The sequence below is a fragment of the Microcaecilia unicolor genome, chromosome 11, assembly GCF_901765095.1.
Source record: "Microcaecilia unicolor chromosome 11, aMicUni1.1, whole genome shotgun sequence".
NCBI lineage: Eukaryota > Metazoa > Chordata > Amphibia > Gymnophiona > Siphonopidae > Microcaecilia > Microcaecilia unicolor.
The window spans coordinates 76,216,315-76,241,706 of record NC_044041.1 but is presented as its reverse complement, the minus strand read 5'-3'; the positions used below and the strand labels follow the sequence as shown (position 1 = coordinate 76,241,706).

General features: G+C 45.2%; 1 protein-coding gene across 1 annotated transcript in view; it reads left to right on the top strand.

Annotated features, from left to right (window-relative positions):
- The window catches only part of SLC25A42 (solute carrier family 25 member 42), an 84,846-nt gene that overhangs the window by 36,629 nt on the left and 22,825 nt on the right, over positions 1-25,392 (top strand). The window contains 3 exon segments of the mRNA XM_030220197.1: positions 9,206-9,231; positions 15,781-15,947; positions 20,598-20,714. Coding sequence (XP_030076057.1) covers positions 9,206-9,231; positions 15,781-15,947; positions 20,598-20,714 — 310 coding nt within the window.

The following is a 25,392-nucleotide window of genomic DNA, read 5'->3' as shown; positions in this document are numbered from 1 at the left end:
AATTCAAATCTAGTGTCCCAAACACTCATCAGTAGAATACTCTTATTTGAATCATGACTTATCCACATACAAATGTTTGTCATATCCAAAGCTGCATTACAGTGTTAATTCACATACATATAGCCTTTTTCTAAGGGGATCATCAGAGTATCCTGCCGCACACACCAAAATGGTGATCGCCATTATGGAATAATGTAAGCCACATTGAGCCTGCAAATAAGTGGGAAAATGTGAGATACAAATGCAACAAATAAATAAAATAAAAAATATGGGAACTGAATCCCTTTGTGATAGTGGTGTGGCGCAAATCGTCATAGATCCGCTTAATATATTTTGTTTTATTTATTTATTAGCACAGACAACCCCATCAGCAGACACCCTTGCTAATACTTCAATGAGAAAATTGTAAAACTACGATTCATGATACCACTCAATACCACCGACCACAAAAAATTCATTGATGTTTGGACCCAACCCCGATGAATATCCAGCAGACCAAATCTGGACAAACTTCGCCATACTCACTGACGATACCATCACCCAAGTGATCAACAGGTTCGCCAAGTCTCACTTCAAACTGACATATGCCCCAATCCTATATAATAATTCTCACCTCCAATGTTCTATGCGTCTGTCTGCCTGTGTCCGTGGCTTTCTTCAGCGTTGGTCTGCTAGGCTCCGAAGCCCAGGCTGACGTCACACGCAGCACTGACCAACCACATGACAGCAGCACGAGGCCCCCCCTGCTGCCCTCTCCGTCACGCCCCCCCCCCCAAGGTCGCCACCGCTCCCCCCCCCCCCCCACCACCCCCCCGAGGTCGCCGCCAAGGCCCAGCCACTTTCCCTCCAGGCCCGCCCACCCAACACAGACCTGCCACGTCTCCTGCGAAACACGCTGCGCAAGCTCCCATTTCTGGCCACTGCTGCTTCTCCTGTTGAGCAGCAGCGGCTGCCTACAAAAACAGCTGTTTTTAAAAAGCAAAGCGCGGCACCACAGGCAACCATCATGCATTGGCTGTCAGCTCTACAGCCGTCCTCTCCCGCCTCTCACGTCACTGCCCTGGAACAGACTCCGGAGGAGCGCAGCGACTCTCTATAATCTACTACCAATGTCTACTCTACACGAATGAGCTTTATATGCAATACACTTTATCTCTCATTCTGAATATGAATTCTTTATACTTGACTGCTTACTCTACTATGTCAATCATGATCTTAATGTATTACCACTTGTATCTCTCCACTCCGGATAAATGGCGATCGCCATGACGGAACAATGTAAGCCCACTTGAGCTGCAAATAGGTGGGAAAATGTGGGCTACAAATGCAACAAATAATTAAATAAATTTACCGCCTTTTTGAAGGAATTCACTCAAGGTGGTGTACAGTAAGAATAGATCAAACATGAGCAGTAGGCAATTAGAGCAGTAAAAATATTCGAACAACAATACAATATGACAACACAATATGTACTAGAACAGTGATGGCGAACCTTTCAGAGACCGAGTGCCCAAACAGCAACCCACAATCTAATTATTTATCGCAAAGTGCCAACAGGGCAATTTAACCAGAATAACAGAACTTTAAAAGCATTTGGCATGCTTTTGAATAATTAATGTGATTTTTTGCTGTTGCAAATTAAAAGATCCCAGGTTCCAATCTAATTCATGTTTAATGTGGGATAAAATGCCATAAATAAGTAAATAAATATAAACTTTTAATGTTGAGCACCTGATTCTCAAAGTGGACATATTCCAAACACTATAATGAAAATAAATGATTTTTTCTACCTTTGTTGTCTGGTGACTTTGTTTTTCTGATCATGCTGCCCAGTATCCGATTCTGCTTCTATCTGTCCTCTTAAATCCGTTTCCAGGGCTTCCCTTTCCATTTATTTCTTTACTTTCCGCCTTTCTTCTTCATTTCTTGCCCTACATCTGTAAGAAAAAGCTGGGTTCTCCGCAGACTTGACTTTCCAGTGGATCCAGCTTCTGCCTATTTTCTTCATCCATTGTGCAGTTTTTTCCTCCTCTCTTCCTTTTCCCTCATCTCATCTCCCTCCCCTCCATCATGTCCAGCATTTCTTCTCTCTCCCTTTCCTCCCCTCCATCCACCATGTCCAGCAACCCTCCTCTCCCCCTGCCCTCCCCTCCATCCACACATGTCCAGCGATTCTCTTCTCTTCCCCTGCCCCCCTCTCCATCCACCCATACCCAGCGATTCTCCTCGTTCCCCTGCCCCCCTCCAGCCACCCAGGTTGTCTAGTGGATTCTTCGGGGCAGGCAGGAACGATCCCCAGTCTTGCCTGGCCGCTGCCGGCGCTGACTCTCCCATGGTGCTACTGCATCACTCTTCAAATGGCCGCCGAGACTTACAAGGGCGGCCTCTAAGACTTCAGCAGAAGTCTTGGCGGCCATTTTTAAAGAGCGATCCGGCAGCGGGGGAGGGTCAGCGCCAACAGCGGGCAGGCAAGACTGGGGATCTTTCCTGCCTGCCCCGAAGAATGCCTTCTTCCTGTACTCGGAGGGACCCTGTAGCTCGGGGGAGGGAGGGAGGAGAGCTGGCTCGCCCTCAAGAACAACTGGCTCTTGCGAGCCGGCTCCAGCACACCACTGGGTGGAGGGGACTGCGGTACCGGCCCGGGGAATTTTGTCCCCCCTGCACCCCCCTCTCAGCGGCCCTGGCAACGACGTGCATGCCAACAGAGAGGGCTCTGCATGCCCTCTGGCACGCGTGCCGTAGGTTCGCCATCACTGTACTAGAACATTATAATTGGTAGTGAGGGGTAAAGCAAAGTTGTAACATATAGATGAGTAAGAAAGTAGGAAGAATTAGAAAGTAAGGTGATTGATTGAAGAAAGTTGCACGTGAGGTCAGAGAGATGGTTAAATATTATCTCAGCTAGGGTAGGAGTGGATAAACATGTCCCGCTGCAGTATGTGAAGCCCGAGTCAATCCTTGTGTGTGTGTGTGAGTGAGACTAACAAGTTAGTTACTTCTTCTATTAAAGGCTTGGTTGAAGAGCCAAGCTTTCACCTGCTTCCTGAAGTAGAGGTAGTCTTGTGTTAAGCGGAGCCTTTCAGGCAATGCATTCCAGAGTGTGGGGGCTACTCCGGAGGAGGCTCGCTTGCGGGTATCACATCGTGTAATGTCTTTTGGAGAGGGTGTAGTTAGTGTAAGTCCTTGGGAGGACCTTAGTGTCCTTGGCGGTGTGTGGAGGATCATCCTATTCTTCAGGTACTCGGGGCCATTTCCTTTCAGGGCCTTGAAGATCAGACATAGAGTTTTAAATTTAGCTCTGTATTGTATTGGTAGCCAATGAAGTTTTGTTATTAAAAAAAAAATGTAATCTTAATTATGTCTTGAACCTTCATACTTCTAAAGCCAACAGTGGAATTGAAATGAGTAACACTTAACTGGCAGCGATTTTTCACCAGGGGAGAACCTCCGCCAACATGGCCACCATTTTCTTCCCCATGCAGGAGTGCTGTGCGATATGTACTTTGAACCTCTTCCCTGAAGAAGGAAATCAAAACCTGACCATGTTGGCAGAGGTTCTCCCTGGTGAAAAATCACTGCCAGTTAAGTGCTACTCATTTTCAATTCCACTGTTGGCTTTAGAAGTATGAAGGCTCAAGACATAATTAAGATTAAAACAAATAATAATAACAACAAAATATATTAAGCGAATCTATGACGATTTGCGTCATACCACTGTCACAAAGGGATCAGTTCCCATATGGTGTGTGTAGCAGGATACTATGATGATCCCCTTTAGAAAAAAGCTATATGTATGTGAATTAACACTGTAATGCAGCTTTGGATATGGCAAACATTTGTTTGTGGATAAGCAATGATTCAATAAGAGTATTCTACTGATGAGTGTTTGGGACACTAGATTTTAATTTCCTCCCATGACAGCATTTATATTCATGTCACTCCATACTGAATTTGGTCTTGGTATCTTGTGGAGAGTGTCTTTACTATTATGTTCATTCCCTCTTTATTCTTACATTCTGGAATGTGAATGGTTGCTCTGGCGTTTTCAGTCAGCGGAATGTGTAATTCCAGCATATCTTTTCGTTTCTTATTAAGGAGCTCTATAATTATTAGAAGCAGCCCAGCACTTTGTGGATCCTGTCCTTCCAGAATATTTCCTCTAAGGCCAGCACAATCCTTGGAGACATTTTATACAGGCCTACTTATCTTCATATTATGTATAGTCTTACCAGGATTCTCTATGGCCAAGGAGCTCCTTGGCTACTTGATAGGCCTTCACACTGTGTAATTACTTGTTCAGGTTGCCAGGCTTCCTAGTAAAGGAAGGTTACAGCCTTTCACTCCATGATGTGACCTCACCTTGAGTATTGCATTCAATTCTGGTTGCCGTATCTCAAAAAAGATATAGCGGAATTTATAAAAGGGTCAAAGCAGAGTGGCCAAAATTATAAAGGATGGAACTCCTCTCAAATGAGGGAAGGATAAAGAGGTTAGGGCTCTTCGTCTTGGAAAGAAGATGGCTGAGAGGGGATATGATTGAGTTCTACAAATCCTAAGTGGTGTAGAATAGGTAAGAGTGAATCGATTTTTACTTCTTTCAAAAAGTACAAAGACCAGAGGACACACGATTAAATTACATGGAAATACTTTTAAAAACAAATAGGAGGAAATATTTTTTTCACTCAAAGAATAGTTAAGCTCTGGGACTCGTTGCCAAAGGATGTGGTAACAGCGGGTAGCATATCTGGGATTAAAAAAGATTTGGACAAGTTCTTGGAGGAAAAGCCCATAATCTGCTATTGAGATAGACATGGGTAAAGCCACTGCTTGCCCTGGGATTGGAGCATGGAATGTTCCTGCCATTTGGGTTTCTGCTAGGTACTTGTGACTTGTATTGAGTCGATTCCCACTTCAGGCACAGGCAGCTCCTTGTGACTCTGGGCAAGTCACTTAACCCTCCATTGCCCCATGTAAGCCGCATTGAGCCTGCCATGAGTGGGAAAGCGCGGGGTACAAATGTAACAAAAATAAAATATTGACCACTGTTGGAAGCGGGATACTGGGCTAGATGGACCATTGTTCTGACCCAGTATAGCTGTTCTTTATGTGCCTATGCTTATTAGTGCTGCATAGCAGAAGAAGTGGGACTTTCTGATCACCAGAGGAAATGTGTACCAGGAAAATGTCTGGAGGCACAGGCTGTTCATGGAATTAAACTGTCCAGGTCAGGAGCTATGCTTTATTTTCCCAATAATTTGTATGTTGTCTTTAAAGGGGTGTCCTTTTTCATATCTTCATTCCTATGTGTTTGGTATTTTTTGAGCCTGCTGGTGTCTCTGGTTTCTGAACTTCTATCGTTTATTTATTTACTATACCGTTTCTAATTGCATTCACAAAACAGAACAGTTTACATCTTAAAAATAACATATTATATTAGAAAAAAACATATAAGAAATCCATTAATTTGATAGAAAATCACAACAAACTAAAACTTCCATTCTAAAAGATATAACAACAATGGGCAATCGTTCATAACAAACTGTATAAACAAGCATATTTTTGTATCCCAGAGTATAGTCTCTATTTTGGAAAATTCTCTCTCCTAAGTTTCTTTTAACTCTGGCTTAGCACCTTCTTTCTGGTGCACATTCTCATAATGGATATTAGAAATGGCTAGCTTTCCCTTTCCCTGGGCAGGGGTCCACACTCTTCTTATGGCCTTCGCCAGTTCAAACCAGCTTCTTTGTCTGGGCAAACCTTGGGAGCTTCAGTGGATTATTTATTTCAGGAATCTCTTTATGGTTTGGTATCTCCCTCTACATTGCTATTCTCCTTTCACAGTTCTATCCCGACCTTCTCTGGACTGCTTTGTTACATTCCACAGATCTGGACTGGTCTGATAAGGATGACATGGAAGGAAAAATTCTTACCTGCTAATTTTCTTTCCTATAGTTCTGCCAGATCAGTCCAGAAGACCAACTTGCTATAAGTTGCCTTCTCTGGGTATGTTTCCTTTTCTGTGCCTTCAAACGGGTTTGTCATCTGGCTTTTCTGTACTGCTACTAGGCTAGCTACTCTAGGAGGTCTGCAGTGGTGGTGTTCCTAGTTCAGCCATTTTTCATACAGTGGGCTATGCTGCTAGCACTTCATGTCCTTCAGCCATAAATTGCTAGGGGTGGTGCTTTTGTCAATTCTGCTATGTCACATGGCTGGCTAAACCTGCTTTCTTAGCAAAATACTGGAGGCACTGTAAGATCTTCAGGGTTCTCCTCTTGGCTGCAATGCTAGTCTTCAGGAGAAATATGCTGGATGTTCCCTAGTTATTTCATGGGAATATGTTTGTGTTTTTTTTTTTTTCTCTTTATATACCTTTTTGGCGGCAATAACCCAAATTCTATATACGGCGCCTTAAGTTGTGTGTGCTGATTTGGCTGCAAGACCAAATTACATGCACAACTTGATTAATATCAGCACCAATAATTGGTACTTAAGCAATTAGCAGCACTAATGGGCTCTAATTAGAATTTACACGCACAACTTTTGAGGCATGTTCTATAACACGGTGCACGTAAATTCTGATGCGCACAGTCGAAAAGGGGGCTTGGAATGGCTGGGCTGTGGGCTTTTCAAAATACCATGCACACTAGTATAGAATACACCCGATCTGCGCCTAACTTAGGAGCAGGTATTAGACCTGGTCCTAGGTGGCATAAATGGGTGCACCTAAATTTTAGTTGCAAGAATGGTGCGTGAGCGTATTCTATAAACTACGCCTAACTTTAGGTGTAGTTTATAGAATCACGCTAACCACATGGCTTTACAGCTCTGATTTTTAAGGTGCCATATATAGAATTTCCCCCAGTGTCCTGATGGCAATATTGATCCTACAGTGGCAGTATTCTCCCGGCACAATGGCGTGTTCAGTACCATGGTGCACCCTGCACTATATGGGTTTCAGTGCTGCTATACTGGTGGCTCTGTATGGTTGCAGTGGTCACGTGCTCCCAACATGTTTGATTTTTATGGCAGTGCGTTCATGGCATTCTGTTACCTTTTTAGTAGTGAACTGCAGCCTCCATTCTGTTGTCCATGGTGATGGCAGACATCCAGCACTACCTTGTCACTAGGACTTGGCAGCAGGTTCTAGTTTGCCTTAAGTACCAGTGTCTTAGTAACTCAGGTTAGTAGTAGCATGGAATTCTTCCACTGTTATGTCTTGGAGAGGTCCTATCTACTCTGAATCCTCTTTCTAGCAGAGGCTTGTCTGCACTGGATTGTCTTTGGCGCATGTCAGTCCTACAGTTCATGGTAGGCAGTGGCAGACCTGGCAGGCTCTCCGTTGCCTTCAGGGCCAAGGCCTACCTATGCTACACTGCCTTCTATGGCAAGGCAAAGTTTTACCTGTGCTGCAAGGTCTAGCCCATACTACGTAGCCTTTGGTGGCAGTCAGGCCTGCACCATGTAGGCTTTGGGGACAATATCTAACCTGTAGTAGGTTGCCTTGGGTGGCAATGTCTTCCCTGCTATACGTGTCCTTTGTCAAGGTCTGGACTGCACTGTGGTCTTCAGTGGCATGGTCTGGCCTGTATGGCATTGCCTGCAGGGACATAAGCTGACCTGCATTACATTGCCTTCTTTGGCAAATTGTTACCCACACTACACTGACTTCAATGGCAAGGTTTGGCCTGCTCCATTGTTAGTTTGTTTGTTACATTTGTACCCCGCGCTTTCCCACTCATGGCAGGCTCAGTGCGGCTTACATGGGGCAATGGAGGGTTAAGTGACTTGCCCAGAGTCACAAGGCGCTGCCTGTGCCTGAAGTGGGAATCGAACTCAGTTCCTCAGGACCAAAGTCCACCATCCTAACCACTAGGCCACTCCTCCGCCTTTAGTGGCTAAGTCTTGCCCACTCTGTTGCCTTCATGGCAAAGGCTGCCTTGTTCTACATTGCCTACAAGAGCAAAGGACTTCTCTACACTGCATTACTTACCATGGTGAAGAGATGTGCATGCCATTGACATTGGTGACAACAGTTTATTTGAACTCTGTAATAATATTCAATAGCAAGGTTGTGTCTGCTAGCCCTTGCCTGCCAAGACTAAGGCTTCCCAGCGTTCCATTGCCTGCCATGCTAAGGGCTTGCCTACACAACATTGTCTTCTCTGTTACCTTCAGTAGCCATGTCTGCCTGTGCTATGTTATCTCTTCTGGCAAAGTTCTGTCAGCAGTAAGTTGCCTTCAGTATCGGGTTCTGCCAGCACTGGGTTGTCTTCAGTCACAAGGTGGTTCTCATAGGGTGTGCATTGTAGTAGTAGCATGCTAACTGCATTAAAGTGCCTTTTGAGGTCATGTGATAGTTTTAAGTGCTTTTTTTTTTTTTTGTCCATTCTGGAGGATTTTCAGTGCTCAGTGTTTCACCATTTTTACCTGATTTTTGCTGTGCAAGAACACCAGTGTTTTTCTACCCTTTATACTTCTGAGTTGCATTTCCAGATTCATCCTTTCGGATAAAGGAATGATATCCTGGGTTAACTATATTATGTATGACTCTTACTAAGGGTGATATCACTGCTTTGTCAAGAGAAATACTGAATTCCTGTGTCTACATGGTGCCCGTATAGGGCAAATCATGAGAAACTACTTTCACTCTCCATCTGCTAGTAGATGGACACAATACACTGGTCTGGGCTGGTTTGGTAGGACTAAAGGAATGAAATATAGCAAGTAAGATGTAATTTTTTTTCTTGCCTGTGGGGCTGCTCTAAAGTGAGGTCTAATGTATATCAGTGAAAACATGAGAGAACAACATGGCTTTCTCCAGGCTTATTCGGATCATACATCTGAGTTTTTTAATTCTTTGAATATATTTGCATCTGCTTTCTAAACTTCATGACTGCTGGCTCTGTGGAGAGGAGAGCACATCTCCTTTAAGCTGTAAGTGGGTTTTGTTTTGGGAGGTGCTAGTAATTACCAGTGAATGGTAAGAGGGTGTCTGCCAGGTATTTGTGACCTGGATTGGCCACTGTCTGAAGCAGGATACTGGACTAGATGGATCATTGGTCTGACCCAGTATGGCTATTCTCATGTTCTTATGTCAGATATTCCTGTGTCTGCAGTCCTTGCTGCTACTTGCAGTTTGTGGTATTCTGTGTAAGGCCTAACTATGTTTTGTTTTTGTTTTGTTTTTTTCTTGTCCATCTTCCAGTGTCTTCAAACAGATTTTCTGCCAAGGTGAGGCAAACTAAAAGGATCTTTTTTCACAGCAGACGTGTTGGCCTTGTGTCATTTAATCACTGTGTAGTAGGTAGCCTGTGATGGTAGCATATGAAATTCGAAGAAAATGGCACTAAAGAAATGTTATGTTCCTCACTCACTGGCTGCTGCACCAGAAACAACCAATCAACCACAGCAGACCAAAACTGGACCAGTTCAATCAAACTGAACTGTTAAACTTCCCTCAGCCCCTGAACATTGTGTTCTTTTAAACCCTCAAGTTTAAAATACAGAACCTGCAAATACACGTGGAGCAGGGACTTACATGAAATGAACAGCATATATACTATACTTATTTATTTTTTTGGGTAAGGGTAGTAATTTATCCATTTACTGATATAGTCTACCGTAATCCACTTTAATTAATCTGAGGTTGTGTACACCATAAGTGTCAAGGTCACCATCTTGTGGCCACTAGGTAGAATGCAGCTGGTTATTGGCTGCAGAATTTCTTTTCCCTTTACCTTCTTTTGTGTCTGGTTTTGTCTGCTAACAGTTCAGAGCTCTCACAAACTGACTGTTTCCAAGGGATGCTGTTTCGGAACAGAGAGGTTGCAAGCATGTTAGTTTGTGTTTTCTTATGCATAATGTGTAAAATTACTTTCTCCGAGGACAAGCAGGCTGCTTGTTCTCACATGTGGGTCGGCGTCCATGTCTGCCCAGAAAACGGCAAATATTTCTCCGCAAAATAAAAATGTTTTGCCCAGAGTCTTCTGGTGCGTGAATCACGCACACCACGCATGCGCGGACGACTTGTCGCGCGAGCGTGCCCCTTAGTTCTTTTTTTGTCCGCGATGAGGTGACAGGATTTTTCTGCTCTCCTCGTTTTTGGCCCAGGAACAGAGTCTGACGACTATTTTCTTTTTTTCTTTATTATTTTGTCATTTTCTAAAAAAAAAAAATTTTACTCCCATAGTTTCTTTTACTTTTTTGCCTATTTTTAAGTTTCCTTTCTTTTCGACCCGCGTGGTCGGGTTTCTCCCTTTTTGTGGCCTTTACTTTTTTGGCACAATTGCGTCGTCTAATTTCATCGAAGCCGTTTTTCCTTCCATGTCATCAAAGACACCCAGCGGCTTCAAACGTTCCTCGGTGTCGAGGCAGGTCCAATGTCAGAGTACCTTAAGAGAGGTCTTATCTGATACTGAACAGGAGCGTTTGTGGGAGTCAGAGGAAGATCCCAGGTACTTTTCTTCTTCTGAATCCTATGGGATTCCCTCTGAACCTTCCCCTCCACCAGAGAGGAGACTATCTCCACCGGAGAGTCTTTCCTTTTCCTCTTTTGTCCGTGAAATGGCTACGGCTATTCCCTTCCCTGTGGAGGTTGAGGATGAGCCCAGTACTCAGATGCTTGAAGTCTTGGACTATTCTTCTCCACCTAGAGGCTGCATAAGGTACTGAAGGAAGTCCTTATGTGAAACTGGTCGGCCCCTCTCTCTGGCCCCGTGATCCTGAAGAAAGCTGAATCCCAGTATCTGATCCATGGTGAACCTGGATTGATGAGGTCTCAGTTACCCTACAATTCTATGGTGGTGGACTCCGCCCTCAAAAGAGCCAGGAGTACTAGGGACTATGCTTCGTTGCCCCCAGGCAGAGAAGCTAGGACTCTTGATTCTTTTGGGAGGAAGACGTATCAGGCCGCTATGCTCGCTGCCAAGGTCCAATCATACCAGCTCTTCACGAGCGTTCACTTGCGGGATTCGATAAGGCAACTGTTTAGCTTGGTTGATGCACTCCCTTCGGAGCAAGCCGAGCCTTTTTGCCAGGTGGTCAGGCAGCAGGAGGTGTGTCGAAAATTCCTGGCTAGGGGTACGTTCAACACTTTTGATGTAGCATCCAGGATCGCTGCTCAAAGTATAGTGATGCATAGACTCTCATGGCTGCGTGTCTCTGACCTGGATCATTCTGTCCAGCAGCGAATGGCGGATATTCCTTGCCGGGGGGATAACCTTTTTGGTGAAAAAGTAGAGGATCCTATTGATCAGATCAAGAAGCATAATGATGCTATGCATTCTCTCTCTCACCGGGCGTCTTCTGCTACTACCTCCTCATCTAGGAGGTATTTGGGGGGAAGAGGAGTTCTCCCTATTCCTATCCTAGGCATAGGTACACCTGCTTCTCGACAGCCTTCCCAGGCTCAGCTCCAATGCGCTCGTTCTCGTCAACAGCATGCGTCTAAGGCCCGCGCTGCTCCCCAGCAAAAGCAGGGAACGGGCTTTTGACTGGCTCCAGTTAAGCATAGCCTCTGTAAAAGTGTCCTTACTGGATGACTTACCGGTTGGGGAGAGGTTGATATTTTTTCACCAAAGGTGGCCTCTCATAACCTCTGACTGGTGGGTCCTTCAAATAGTCCGGTCAGGATACACCTTCAATCTGGAATCCAAACCTCTAAATTGCGTACCGGGAGCTCATTCTTACAGTTCCCAGCGCAAACAGAGGAACTCTCCGCCCTTCTGAAGGCCCAAGCGGTTGAACCCATTCCACCAGGGGAAGAAGGGCTGGGATTCTATTCCAGGTACTTCCTTGTGCAGAAAAAGACAGGGGGGGGGGGGGGGGTGCGTCCCATCCTAGACCTGAGGGCCCTGAACAAATTTCTTCGAGAAATGCTCAGGATGGTTTCCCTGGGCACCCTTTTCCCCATGATTCAAGAAAACGATTGGCTATGCTCTCTGGACTTAAAGGATGCTTACACACACCTTTCGATATTCCCAGCTCACAGGAAGTATCTTCGATTTTGGCTGGGAACTCAGCACTTTCAGTACTGTGTACTGCCCTTTGGTCTGGCATCTGTGCCCAGAGTGTTCACAAAGTGCCTAGCGGTAGTCGCAGCATCGCTACACAGACTGGGAGTGCATATGTACCCTTATCTCGACGATTGGCTAGTGAAGAGCACCTCAAAGGCAGGCGCTCTACAGTCCATGTGAATGACTATCAGGTGCTAGAACTACTGGGGTTCGTGATCAATTACTCCAAGTCCCATCTCACCCCAGTTCAAAAATTGGAATTCATTGGAGCTCTGTTGAACACAGACAGCTCGAGCTTATCTTCCCGAGGCAAGGGCAGACAACCTTCTGTCCCTGGTGTCCATAGTTTGAACGTCTCAACAGATCACGGCTCGGTAGATGTTGAGACTTCTGAGACACATGGCCTCCACAGTTCAAGTGACTCCCATGGCACGCCTACACATGAGATCAGCTCAATGGACCCTAGCTTCCCAGTGGTATCAAGCTGCAGGGAGTCTAGAGGATGTAATCCAACTGTCCACCGACTTCCGGAATTCTCTGCAGTGGTGGATGATTCGATCCAATTTGACCTTGTGATGTCCATTCCAAGTTCCTCAGCCACAAAAAGTGCTGACGACAGATGCGTCCCTCCTGGGGCGGGGAGCTCATGTAGATGGGTGTCATACTCAAGGAGACTGGTCCTTTCAGGAAAAATGTCTTCAGATCAATCTCGTGGAATTGCGAGTGATCTGGAACGCTCTAAAGGCTTTCAGAGACCGGCTGTCCAACCAAATCATATTGATTCAGACAGACAATCAGGTTGCCATGTATTACACCAACAAGCAGGGGGGCACCGGATCTCGCCTTCTGTGTCAGGAAGCCGTCCATATGTGGCTTTGGGCACGCCGTCACAGCATGTTTCTGCAAGCCACTTATCTGGCAGGTGTAAGCAACAGTCTGGCCAACAAGCTGAGCAGAATAATGCAACCTCACGAGTGGTCACAGGACATGGGCGTAGCCTGCAAGATCTTCTGAGCGTGGGGCACCCCTTCGGTGGATCTTTTTGCCACACAATCCAATCACAAGGTCCCTCGGTTCTGTTCCAGGCTTCAGGCCCACAATAGACTAGCGTCAGATGCCTTTCTCCTTCATTGGACTCAAGAAAAATGTCAGGAAGTATTTTTTCACGGAGAGAGTAGTGAATGCTTTGAATGCCCTCCCGCGGGAGGTGGTGGAAATGAAAACGGTAACGGAATTCAAACATGCGTGGGATAAACATAAAGGAATCCTGTTCAGAAGGAATGGATCCTAAGGAGCTTAGCCGAGATTGGGTGGCAGAGCTGGTGGCGGGAGGTGGGGATGGTGCTGGGCAGACTTATACGGTCTGTGCCAGAGCCGGTGGTGGGAGGCAGGACTGGTGGTTGGGAGGTGGGGATGGTGCTGGGCAGACTTATACGGTCTGTGCCAGAGCCGGTGGTGGGAGGCGGGACTGGTGATTGGGAGGCGGGGATAGTGCTGGGCAGACTTATACGGTCTGTGCCAGAACCGGTAGTGGGAGGCGGAGCTGGTGGTTAGGAGGCGGGGATAGTGCTGGGCAGACTTATACGGTCTGTGCCCTGAAAAGGACAGGTACAAATCAAGGTAAGGTATACACAAAAAGTAGCACATATGAGTTTATCTTGTTGGGCAGACTGGATGGACCGTGCAGGTCTTTTTCTGCCGTCATCTACTATGTTACTATGTTATTGGGGAACAGGCCTTCTGTATGCATATCCTCCCATACCTCTAGTAGGAAAGACTTTGCTGAAACTCAAGCAAGACCAGGGAACCATGATTCTCATTGCTCCTTTCTGGCCAAGCCAGATTTGATTCCCTCTTCTTCTGGAGTTGTCCGAAGAACCGTGGAGATTGGAGTGTTTTCCAACCCTCATCATCCAGAACGAGGGTTCTCTTCTACATCCCAACCTCCAGTCTCTGGCTCTCACGGCCTCGATGTTGAGAGCTTAGAATTTGCCTCCTTGGGTCTTTCAGAGGGTGTCTCCTGAGTCTTGCTTGCTTCCAGGAAAGATTCCACGAAAAAGTGTTACTCTTTTAAATGGAAGAGGTTTTGCCCTAGATCCTCTTTCTTGTCCTACACAGACCCTGCTTGAATACCTTCTACACTTATCAGAGTCTGGTCTCAAGACCAACTCCGTAAGAGTTCACCTTAGTGCGATTAGTGCTTATCATCGGCATGTAGAGGGTAAGCCTATCTCTGAACAGCCTTTATTTGTTCACTTCATGAGAGGTTTGCTTTTGTCAAAGCCCCCGGTCAAACCTCCACCAGTGTCATGGGATCTCAATGTCATTCTCACCCAGCTGATGACTCCTTTTGAGCTACTGAATTCCTGCCATCTGAAGTACTTGACCTGGAAGGTTGTTTTCTTGGTGGCTGTTACTTCAGCTCGTAGGGTCAGTGAGCTTCAGGCCTTGGTAGTGCATGCATCTTATGTCAAGTTTCATCACAACAGAGTAGTCCGCATGCACCCTAAGTTCCTGCCGAAGGTGGTGGAGAGTTCCATCTGAACCAGTCAATTGTCTTGCCAACATTCTTTCCCCGTTCTCATACCCGCCCTGGCGAAAGCAGTTTGCATACCTTGGACTTCAAGAGAGCATTGGCCGTTTATGTGGAGCGGATAAAGCCCTTCAGACAGTCCGCCCAGTTGTTTGTTTCTTGCGATCCCAACAGGAGGGGAGTTGCCATTGGAAAATGCACCATCTCTAATTGGCTAGCAGATTGCATTTCCTTCACTTATGCCCAAGCTGGGCTGACTCTAGAGGGCCATGTCACGGCTCATAATGTTAGAGCCATGGCTGCGTCAATGGCTCACTTAAAGTCTGCCTCCGTTGGTTGAAGAGCTTTGCAAGGCTGCAACGTGGTCATCAGTCCACACATTCACATCGCACTACTGCCTTCAGCAGGATACCTAACGTGACAGTTGGTTTGGGCAGTCAGTGCTGCAGAATCTGTTCGGGGTTTAGAATCCAACTCCACCCCCCCCCCCCCCCCAGGCCCATTTTTGTTCTGTTCCAGGCTGCACTCTCAGTTGTTTATTGTGAAGCGTTGCGTATGACTGGTAGCGCTATAGAAATGATGTATAGTAGTAGTAGTAGTAATCTATGTTATGTCCTCGCTGTTGCGAGGCCCAATTGATCAATGTTCATTGTTTTGAGTGAGCCTGGTTGCTAGGGATACCCCACATGTGAGAACAAGCAGCCTGCTTGTCCTAGGAGAAAGCGAAGATACTTACCTGTAGCAGGTATTCTCCGAGGACAGCAGGCTGATTGTTCTCACAAACCCGCCCACCTCCCCTTTGGAGTTGTTACTAGTTTGTTGTATGCTTTTTGATTTAACTAAGGGGCACGCTCGCGCGATGGGCGGGAAGTTGTCTGCACATGCGCGGTGCGTGTGATTCACGCGCCAGAAGTCTCTGGGCAAAACTTTTTTATTTTGCTGAGAAAAATTTGCTGTTTCCTGGGCCGACGTGGATGTCGACCCACATGTGAGAACAATCAGCCTGCTGTCCTCGGAGAATACCTGCTTACAGGTAAGTATCTTTGCTTTTCTAATCCATTTTTTTCTGAGTGGAAGGTGTCTGATAATGAGAAGGGCACCAATGGATAATGCCTTCCCCCTTTATTTGAGTTTTCAGAAGTTATTTCCCACAAATGCAACAGATCCAGTCTGGGTAAAGCATTGCCTTTTGACTTTCAACATGAAAATAATCAGAGCCTTTGTTTTGTGTAGGAAGCCTATCGACTCATTTACCGCACATACCTGAATGAAGGTCTCTTCAGCTTGTGGCGGGGGAACTCTGCCACTATGGTGCGGGTGATTCCATACGCTGCCATTCAGTTTAGTGCTCACGAACAGTTCAAGCGCATCCTGGGGCATTACTGCGGCTCCCACAATAAGTAAGAATCTCTCTGCTGATGTGTCTGTGTGGTGGAAATTTGTACCATGCCAATGCTTTATAACTCTGAATGGTCCATAAATACCTACACATTCATGCCATATAATCCTTTTTACCTAAAGACCTTAGTTCAGAAAGTGCTTTCCTGATGATAATGCAAAGCAGAAGAAGCACGATGAGCCTCCAGGAGTGGGCTGGCATCCAGACTTTAATAAGGTCTTCCGTTAAGTCTGGATGCCAACCCTGGAAGCTTATGTACAAACAGTGTAACAGGTTCTAGTTCTAAGAAAGTTGATTTTATCCATGCTGCTTAACACTTAGGGTCCTGGGGACCTGCTGCTCACCTTCCTGTTTATACCTTGGGCTCATTTTATGACTGAGTAGTGTTGACTGTTCTGTTTTTAAACCCTCTACAATACATACGTGAACCATGAACAGATAAACACAAAAAAAGATATTCAAACTTATGAATAGCCTATTGAAAACCCAAAACATACTAGCATCGACTGAAACACCACCAACTGCAAATGAGCTTGCAAAACATTTTGAACAAAAAATATTAAAGGCAAGAACAAATCTTAGCGCAAACACAACATCAATCACAGACTTCCTACACGATGATGAGACCAACGATACTGCTACTACTACTACTATAACGATACCCACATCATAGCAGACAGAAACTAAGACACTACTGACAAAATACACACAATGCATACTGTATGCTAGATAATTGTCCCAATTATATGATGAAAAACCCACCAGACTGGTTCATCGATTGCCTCACCGAACACACCACACACGTGTTTTCGAATGGACAATTCCCATCTGACAAGGGTGACATTATACTCACCCTGATCCCTAAAAACACCACCACCACCATCAGCGACATCACAAACTATAGACCAGTAGCCTCAATACCACTACTGACCAAAACGATGGAGGGTCTGGCAGCACAACAATTAATGGAATACCTGACTCAATCCTCAGTCCTTCACAAGTCTCAATCAGGGTTCCGACCACAACACAGCACAGAGACAGTAATAACCACTTGGATAACAAAGTTCATATGTCTAATATTTCAAAGTCAGAAAATCTTATTACTACAATTTGACATGTCGAGTGCGTTTGACCTAGTAGACCACACAATACTAATGGCCCTTCTTGACAATATGGGAATTAGCGGAGCAGTGACAACATGGTTCAGTGGCTTCTAAGGACCAGATCCTACATTGTAAAGATGTCCAACCAGTTATCTTCTTCTTGGACCTCAAAATGCGGGGTACCACATGGCTCACCATTATCACCGGCACTGTTCAATATAATGATGACCCCACTCTGAAAAAAAACTGGAACAAATGTATCTCAGCCCATTCATATACGCTTACGATGTCACCACCTACATACCTTTTAACCACAGCATCACAGAAATACTAGACAAGGTCAAAAAAGGCCTGGACCTTATGGAACATTGGGCGACAACCTTCAAACTAAACAGAAAGAACTAAATTCCTGGTACTATTATCCAGCCTGTACAACCCCACAAATCACCAAAACTTTACAATCAATCACCAAACCTACAAAATCGAAACACAACGAAAAATACTGGGAGTCATTCTTGACAAACACCTATCTCTGGACAGCCAAGTATCTGCAGTTACATCACAGTGCTTAAAACACTATGGAAACTGAGAAGGATCAGGAACTATTTTCCTAGACAATCATTCCGGCTAAATAGTACAATTCATGATGCTATCAAAACTAGACATCTGCAATGCAGCATATGCAAGATGCAAAGAAAACACAATAAAAGCATTGCAAACGGTCCAAAATGCAGCAGCAAGGCTGATATTTAAAACATCAAAATATGAGAAAGCAACCCCACTACTTGTAATGCTACACTGGCTGCCAGTCAAGGCAAGACTGTTCTTCAAAATAAGCATCCTCATCTACAAAATATATTTGGTATGTCTCCTGAATATATGCTAGACCTAATCGTACTATCCTCAAGAAATGCAAGCCTGGAAACCAGAGGATACCTACTTCTCCACCTACTCAAATGCAAGAAATATAATCTACAAACTATCCACACGGCTGGATTCAGCTACCTGGGCTCCAAATGGTGGAGCTCAATACCAAAAGCCATAAGAAATATCACTAACTACCCTCCAGTTCGGAAAAGACCTGAAAACCTACCTTTTCAAGAAATTATATAACTAAACACATAAACTACAGATGTTCCACAATACTTTGTAACTGAAAAAACTACTGTAACTTCATCTAACTATAAAATTTGTGAGCTACTTTGAACCAAAACCTGTTTTTTGATAATAATGGGATACAAGAACACATAAATAAATCTCTGGGATGATTCCTTAGATCTGACAAGTCCCCTCATGAGAAACTCATCACAAACTTAAATCATGGGGCAGGAAGCAGTGTCCTAGCATAGAGGTCGAACAAATTCAGTTTTGGTTTCAGCTTCAGCACCGAAGCCAGCCTGAAATTCATGTTCAGCCTTGTTTTGGCTGAAAACGCTAATACATTTTCATCTGGAACCAAAACTTTAGACTGGCTTCCCTAGCTCCCCTCCCCATGCACACACCCCCCCCCCCCCCCCCCCGGGTCTACTGTCCATCCCCTGGTGGTCTAGTGGTGTGTGAGGCAGGAGCAAATCCCAATGGGGATGTCCATTTCCTCTCCACTGCCAAAATAGCTGCCGTGATCTCTAGCAGTGGTCATTTTGGTGGTAAAGAGGGCATGGGCAGGAGCCACTAAGGATCGTGCTTGCACCACCTGCCACTAGACCACCAGGGAATGGATGGTAGGCCTGGGGGGGGGGCTTCTAGGAGGGGGAACTCGTTCTATTCATGCATGGGGGAAGGGGAGGGAGTGGTGGCTTGTTCCGTGCAGGGGCCAGGCCAAGCTGTGTCCTGGCTGCCAGTTTCAGATTAGGCCGACACCAAGCAGCACATTTTGCATGCACAGTCAGTTTCAGTCAAACCCCAAAGAAATTGGTTTAAGTTGCCCTCTATCTTAAAGTGAACTGGTAACTAGCTAAAGTATTGGTAACAAAGGAGGACTAAATGGTCAGTTTCTCAAGTAGTGGAGCATCTTCGGGAGCTGTACTGGAACCATTGTTTGACAACAAAAATGATTCAGAGTAGTTCAGATATGAGCAGACTGATGAAATTGAAAGAGGACAGGGCAGCTAAATGATGGATGAAATTTAATGTAGCATGAAAAATATTGATTAAATGTGTACAATACTTGGTTACAGCCAATACATTGAAATTATCGACTTCATGAACAGGAGTGGCCAGAAGAGTAAATGTAATGCTAAGAATTATTTGGAAAGGAATTGAGAAAGACATGGAGACTCTTATAATGCCTCTGTGTAGCTCTGATATACACAGCTCCATCTTAAAAAAAAAAAACAACCCAGAAGGGCACCAAAACTGATAAAAGGGGATGGAACCACTCCCCTGTGTAGAAAAGCTAATGAGGTTAGAGACAGCTGTGAGGGAGTTCGATGGATCTCTATAAAATCCTGAGTGGGTGGAACAGTTATTTATCCTGTCAAAGGGCCAAGGATTAGGGGATACTCCTCAGAACTACATGGTAGCATTTTTAAAAATAAACTTAAGAGGATTACTTTTTTCAGCTCCGGGGCTTTTGGTACTGGAGGATATGGTCAAGGCAGTTACTATTTTTTATTTATTTATGAAACTTAGCTATTGCTTTGAACAAGTTCCTGGAGGACAGAACTATTAACAATTATTAAATAAGAACCCTACAACTAGGAAGGAGCAATAGGGAATGGAGGTTCCAAGGAGAGTCTGCTGGGTATTGCCCATGACCCAAGACATATACTGACTTGATGAGTCATTGGCCTGACCCAGCAAGCTCTGGTCTTAACCTTTTGTACATATGTTGAAGATTCCTAAATACTGGTGCTTGTATGGCCCTCCATAAATCCCTACATATTCTTGCCATATAATCATTTCACTTCAAGACCAATGTTTCCTTTGAGCGCATAAGTGATGGCTCATACATTTTAAGAGCGTTGCTCACAGATTTTTACATGGTTGCTAACAAAAATGGTTTCTTTTGTGCTATACAGAAATGCATTGTTAATACTGGTGCTCAAAAATTGTTGGTTTTTAAAACTTGTTGCTCACACGAAATAAATTTTGCACATACCCTGCCATTACTTAGAGGAAACATTGTTCAAGACCCTTGGTTCAGAAATTGATTTCCTGATGATAATACAAAGCAGAAGAAGCACAATTAGCCTCTAGGAGTAGGTTTGCATCCGAACTTTAATAAGGTTTCATATTAAGTTTGAATGCCAACTCACTCTTGGAGGCCCATTGTTACCTGGTTCTCTGTGCTTTTGACTCCCTGTTAATGCAGCCATGATGCAAGGGACCTTTTATAGTGAATTGAGAGAATGATGCTTTTCATTGAACTGGATCCTCTGTTGTGCTGTAGGAATTGTTCTCCAAGGGCCAGCCTTGCTAAGGAGGCTTTCACAGGCCCTGATCCATCCCTATACTTACAGAATGGGGAAAAGCCTTAGTGAACACACTGCTTCTTGCATGTATGTGAAAAGAAAAACTGATTTTTTTTTCTGTTTCTGCTGACTCAGGGTGCTGCCACCTGTGCCAAGGCTTTTTGCTGGTTCTCTGGCTGGTATCACCGCTGTCACACTGACGTATCCCTTGGATGTGGTCCGCGCTCGCATGGCTGTCACACGCAAGGATATGTGAGTTATATAGCTCCCAGTAAAGAGGGGTTAAGGGATGTGCCAACTGAAACAGCTTTTTTCAGTTTTGGCCAAAATTTCAACTACCACCGAAAACGTCTTGAAAGCTTTTGGCCAAAACAAACTGCACCCAAAACTCATCACCTGGTTTCAGCTAACATTGGAACTGGAAACAGTTTGATTGTGTGACTTTGAACCATTGTGGGCCACTGGGGATTGTCTGAGCTTGCAGTCTACATCCCTCTGCTAAACCCACAGTATCCAAACCAGAACATAATTTAAATAGTGAAAGACGTATTTTACTTCAGGGCAAAATAGCCTCCAAAGACATGGTCTGCAGCTAATGAAAACAAACTAAAAGTCACCATGCTTTTACAGTGGCTGACTTTGCGCTACACTTGAAGTGATAGCTGACATATGTCTGCAAGGGGCTAATTTCTAAGGGTTTTTACCCCAAATTGTCAGGCTTAAATTCCTGCTAAAATTTAGTACCAAAAACATTTATTTGGAACACTCTGTTTACCATATAAACTATCATGCAAGGTCTTAACTGTATTACTTGCAATCGCAGTAAAAAAACAAAGAAGTTAATTCTCCCTCCCCCTTCCCCCCCCCAAACTACCTTATAATCTTTGGTGGTCTAGTGGTGAAATCAGGGCAGGATCAATGTCCCAGTTGTGGCAGCCATTTTGAAATTAGAGCCAGCATGGGCAGGAGTAAGTAGGAATCACTTTGTCCCCAATTACACCCCTAGACCACCAGGGATTGCAAAATAGGCTGGGGAGAGAGGGAGACAAACAGGACAAAGCACAAATTTTTGTCTTTCACCGAAAAGAGTCATCTTCAGCTGAAATTGAAAATATGGCCTAAAATTAAAATAACCTTCCATTACGTCCTGAGGATCAGTCCAGACTTGTGGGTTATGCCCATCTACCAGTAGGTGGAGGTGGAGAAGAGTGGCTGAGAGCAAATGCACAGTAGCTTTTAAGGCAGAAATCTGCTGTACTCTCTATCTCCAGCAGGCTGGTAGAGGCTTATCCTGAGTTGCTCTGAGACTGGTCTACTGAATTTGACCCAGTTGATCTGGGGATCGAGAAACTCTATTGCTAAGCAGCTTCAGTGCAAACCTGGTGATGCCAGGTCCCTTCCCCCTTCGCCGCATTCTCCTGCCTCATTTTGTGGGGGAGGGGGGAAGCAGCCGCTTTTGCCTCCAGCAGCTTATTTGGGGGTGGAGTGTGGAGCGATTCAGTCGCTTGGTGCCGGGACCTGTGGAATCTGTGACTTCAGTGGGCCCAGTAAGTGAGTACCGATGGGTGTCCAAGGTATGGGGGCCACCGAACAGCGTCATGAAAGTGTGCTATGCTCTTGTGGAGATGTGAAAGACAGGATTTAGTGGCCACGGATGCTTTGCCATGCCCAAGTGCAGATCAAAGGTCAGCAACGAGAGGAAGTTTTGGCGGGCTCTACTTCCACGGTGCCTGACCACATGGCGGCAGTCATTTCAGGAACTACACCATGCCTCTCTGCTACTCATGCGGGTGATTTTCCTGGGGTTCCTTCGATCTCTTCCCAGCACAGTTCTGCTCCTCTTGACATCTCCTAATCTTTGAGTATGTTATAAGGGGCTGAGGGGATCCCATTTTAGAGAATGACACAAGGATGGGGATAGAGCCTGTGGAGACAGAGACAAACTTTATCCCTGTGTCATTTTCTACTTTGAATCCTGTTAATTAACTGGACTGTTACTCATGTTTGAGTGATGCAGACAATATTTTGATTTTTTTTGGAAAAACAAGCAAACATGCTGGCCACAACTAGCAAAATTTGCATGGGGGATCTTGTCCATTCCTGCCACCAGCACATCTTCTAAGAAGATGACTTCTATTGCAGGAAAGACTGGAAGACTGAATCCTGAGATTGTTGCTGACTATTCATCCACAGATTAAATAATAACAGTGCTTCATAGGGCATATTTCTCTCCTACTAGGGCATACAGAACGGGTTGTATTTTGTACTCTTGGACATTTTAACAGGTTGGATTAGGATTCCTTGGGGTAGTAGAAGTCAGCTAGTGATGGGGTTGAAAGGGTAGAGGCTGGTGGTGTGGGAGGAAGGGGTTATTATAGTTGCTCATTGTATTATTTTCTATTTGTGATTTATAAACAACAGCTGCACAGCATATTGTTATACTTTATTAAAAAGATTTAAATATAAAATCAAGTGTTCAAGGCTTTTGCAGATGAGGACAGAGCCTATGGGGAGGGGGCAGGGACGGAGACAGAACCTGCGGGGATGGGATGGGGGCGGAGACAGAACCCACTGGGACAAACTTTGTCCCCGTGTCATTTTCTACCCCATTTTTGCCAGAGTTTGTCTTGTTGCTCTCTATCAGGTTTGCTTACTGAAGAGGTTGCAGCCTCCTTGTGACCCGGCTCTCCTTCGGCTCTCCTCAGAGTATGTCTTTTCTAAAAGGAGGAAACTAGGTCATTTGAGGGACCTAGTCTGTAGCTTCTGGTTGGGATTCAGACATTGCCCTGTCCATGGCCTCTGGCCATTCCCTCTCAAGCTGGTATGGAGGGGGATGTGGCCCTTATGGAAGGAGATGATCTACAGCAGCTAAACTGTTTCACAGGGAGGACCTTACGGCTTTTGTTATTGAAGCTCTGTAAATTTTGACTATTTCGTCTCCGGCAGCTCAGGTGCCTCCATCTTCTACTTTTATGTTGGACACAAAAAAGCCTCCCAAAACCTTCCACATACACAAGGCTATGCAGGAGTTCAGTTCAGTGGGATACTCCAGATTTGAGTCTAAAAGTGTTGCAGGCTATGTCTAGGCTCTATCCTATCCACCCTAATGAAGTAGATAAGTTTTTTAATTGCCTAGGGTGGACGACTACCATTCCAGTAGAAGGGGGTACATCTCTCAGAGATGTTCACGATCACAGGTTGGAGTCTCCCTTGAAGCTCGACTTTGAAGTTGCTGCCCTTTTATCTACAAGTTTCAATTTGCAGTTCTTATGCAGCTAGATCGTGTATTCCTCTTTGGAGTAGGGCTGTGTTCCTCCCTTCCTTGGAATCAAGGCTTTTGTATCTAGCGGATTTGTTGTATGATCTGCTCAGGGTGTGTGCTAAGCAAATGGCTTTGGCTGTTTCAGTGAAATAGTGATTGTGGCTCAGACACTGGGCAGCTGATGGACAATCCAAGGCCAGGATAGCGAAGCTTCACTTTCAGAGTAGATTGTTTGGAGAGGACTTGGAGAAATTGGTTAAAGATCTGGGGGATTTAAGACTTAGCATTTACCTGAGGACCAGTGTAAATCCTCCTTTTTCTTAGTCTCGCTTCCGTTTTCAGGAGGCCAAGAGTAATAGGTCAGAGAAGTCTAGTTCCTCCTCCTTTCAGAGACCCTGTTTTCAGCAGCAACAGTCTTCCTTTTGTGGTGACGAGGGCTTCCTCCATGAACCCTAGAACTTCTAATGCCTCGTGCCCTTCTCAGTGATGGGATTCCGTCTTGCTCCTCTGTGCAGGTCATCAGTGGTTGTCTTATGGCTTTTTACAAGGAGTGGTCCAAGATCACGTCAGACCAGTAGGTCTTAGATCATAAAGGAAGGCTACAAGCTGGAGTTTCTCTACCTGCTAAATTCAGCCTGTTCTTCTGGACAAGCTGGGCACCGGCAGGTACTCCATTTATTTTGTGGTCCCCAAAAAATGAGGTTCCTTCCAGCCTGTGTTGGATCTCAAAGGTGTAAACAGGCGCTCAGGGTTCAGCACTGCAGGATGGAGACTCTGCAATCTGTCATAGGCTCTGTTCAGCCTGGAGAATTTCCAACATCTTTAGATCTCAAGGAGACCTACTTCCACAGGCCTGTCTGGCTGCTTCATCTGCATTTTCTCCGGGTCTCAGGGCTCTCTACCAGTTCAGATCAATGCCCTTCAGTCTTTCCATGGTGCCACGGATTTTCTCCAAGGTCATGGTAGCAGCCTTTCTGAGGTGGCAAGGTGTTTGAATACATCCTTACTTGGACAACTGGTTTATCAGAGCCTCCTGTTATCAGGAAATCCTAGGCCTCTGCCAGAGTGGTAGATGTGCACTCCTTAGGCTGGGTAGTCAGCCTGGTCAAGAACCAGCTCAATCCCATTCGATATCTGTAATATCTGGGGGGTTCTCCCCAACACCAGGGAGGGAAAGATATTTCTCCCCTCATTGCACCAAGTCAGGCTTCGATCTGTTACAGTGCCTCCTTCATCCTCAACTCCCACACACATGGGATTATGTTCAAGTATTGGGAACCATGGCTTTCACCTTGGAAATTCTTCCTAGGACCAAAATACATACGAGGCCACTTTAGCTGTCGCTGCTTTCTCGCTGGTCCTCAGTTTGTATGGACTACAATGGTTGTCTCCCTTGGACTCTTCAGGTGAGGAGCAGTCTGCAGTGGTGGCTTTTGTCTGGCCATTCTGCAAAAGGGCCTTCCTCTAGCATCACCAGTGTGGATGGTAGTCACCATGGATGCCAGCCTCTCAGGCTGGGAGACTCACTGTCTTCATCTCGTGTCTCAGGGTCATTGGTCAGCGACGGAAGCCTCTTGGTTGATTAAACTATCTGGAGCTCAGAGCGATTTGGAAGGTATCGCTTTCCTTTCAGCAGCTGCTCCAGGGGAAGCTGGTAGGATTTGTCTG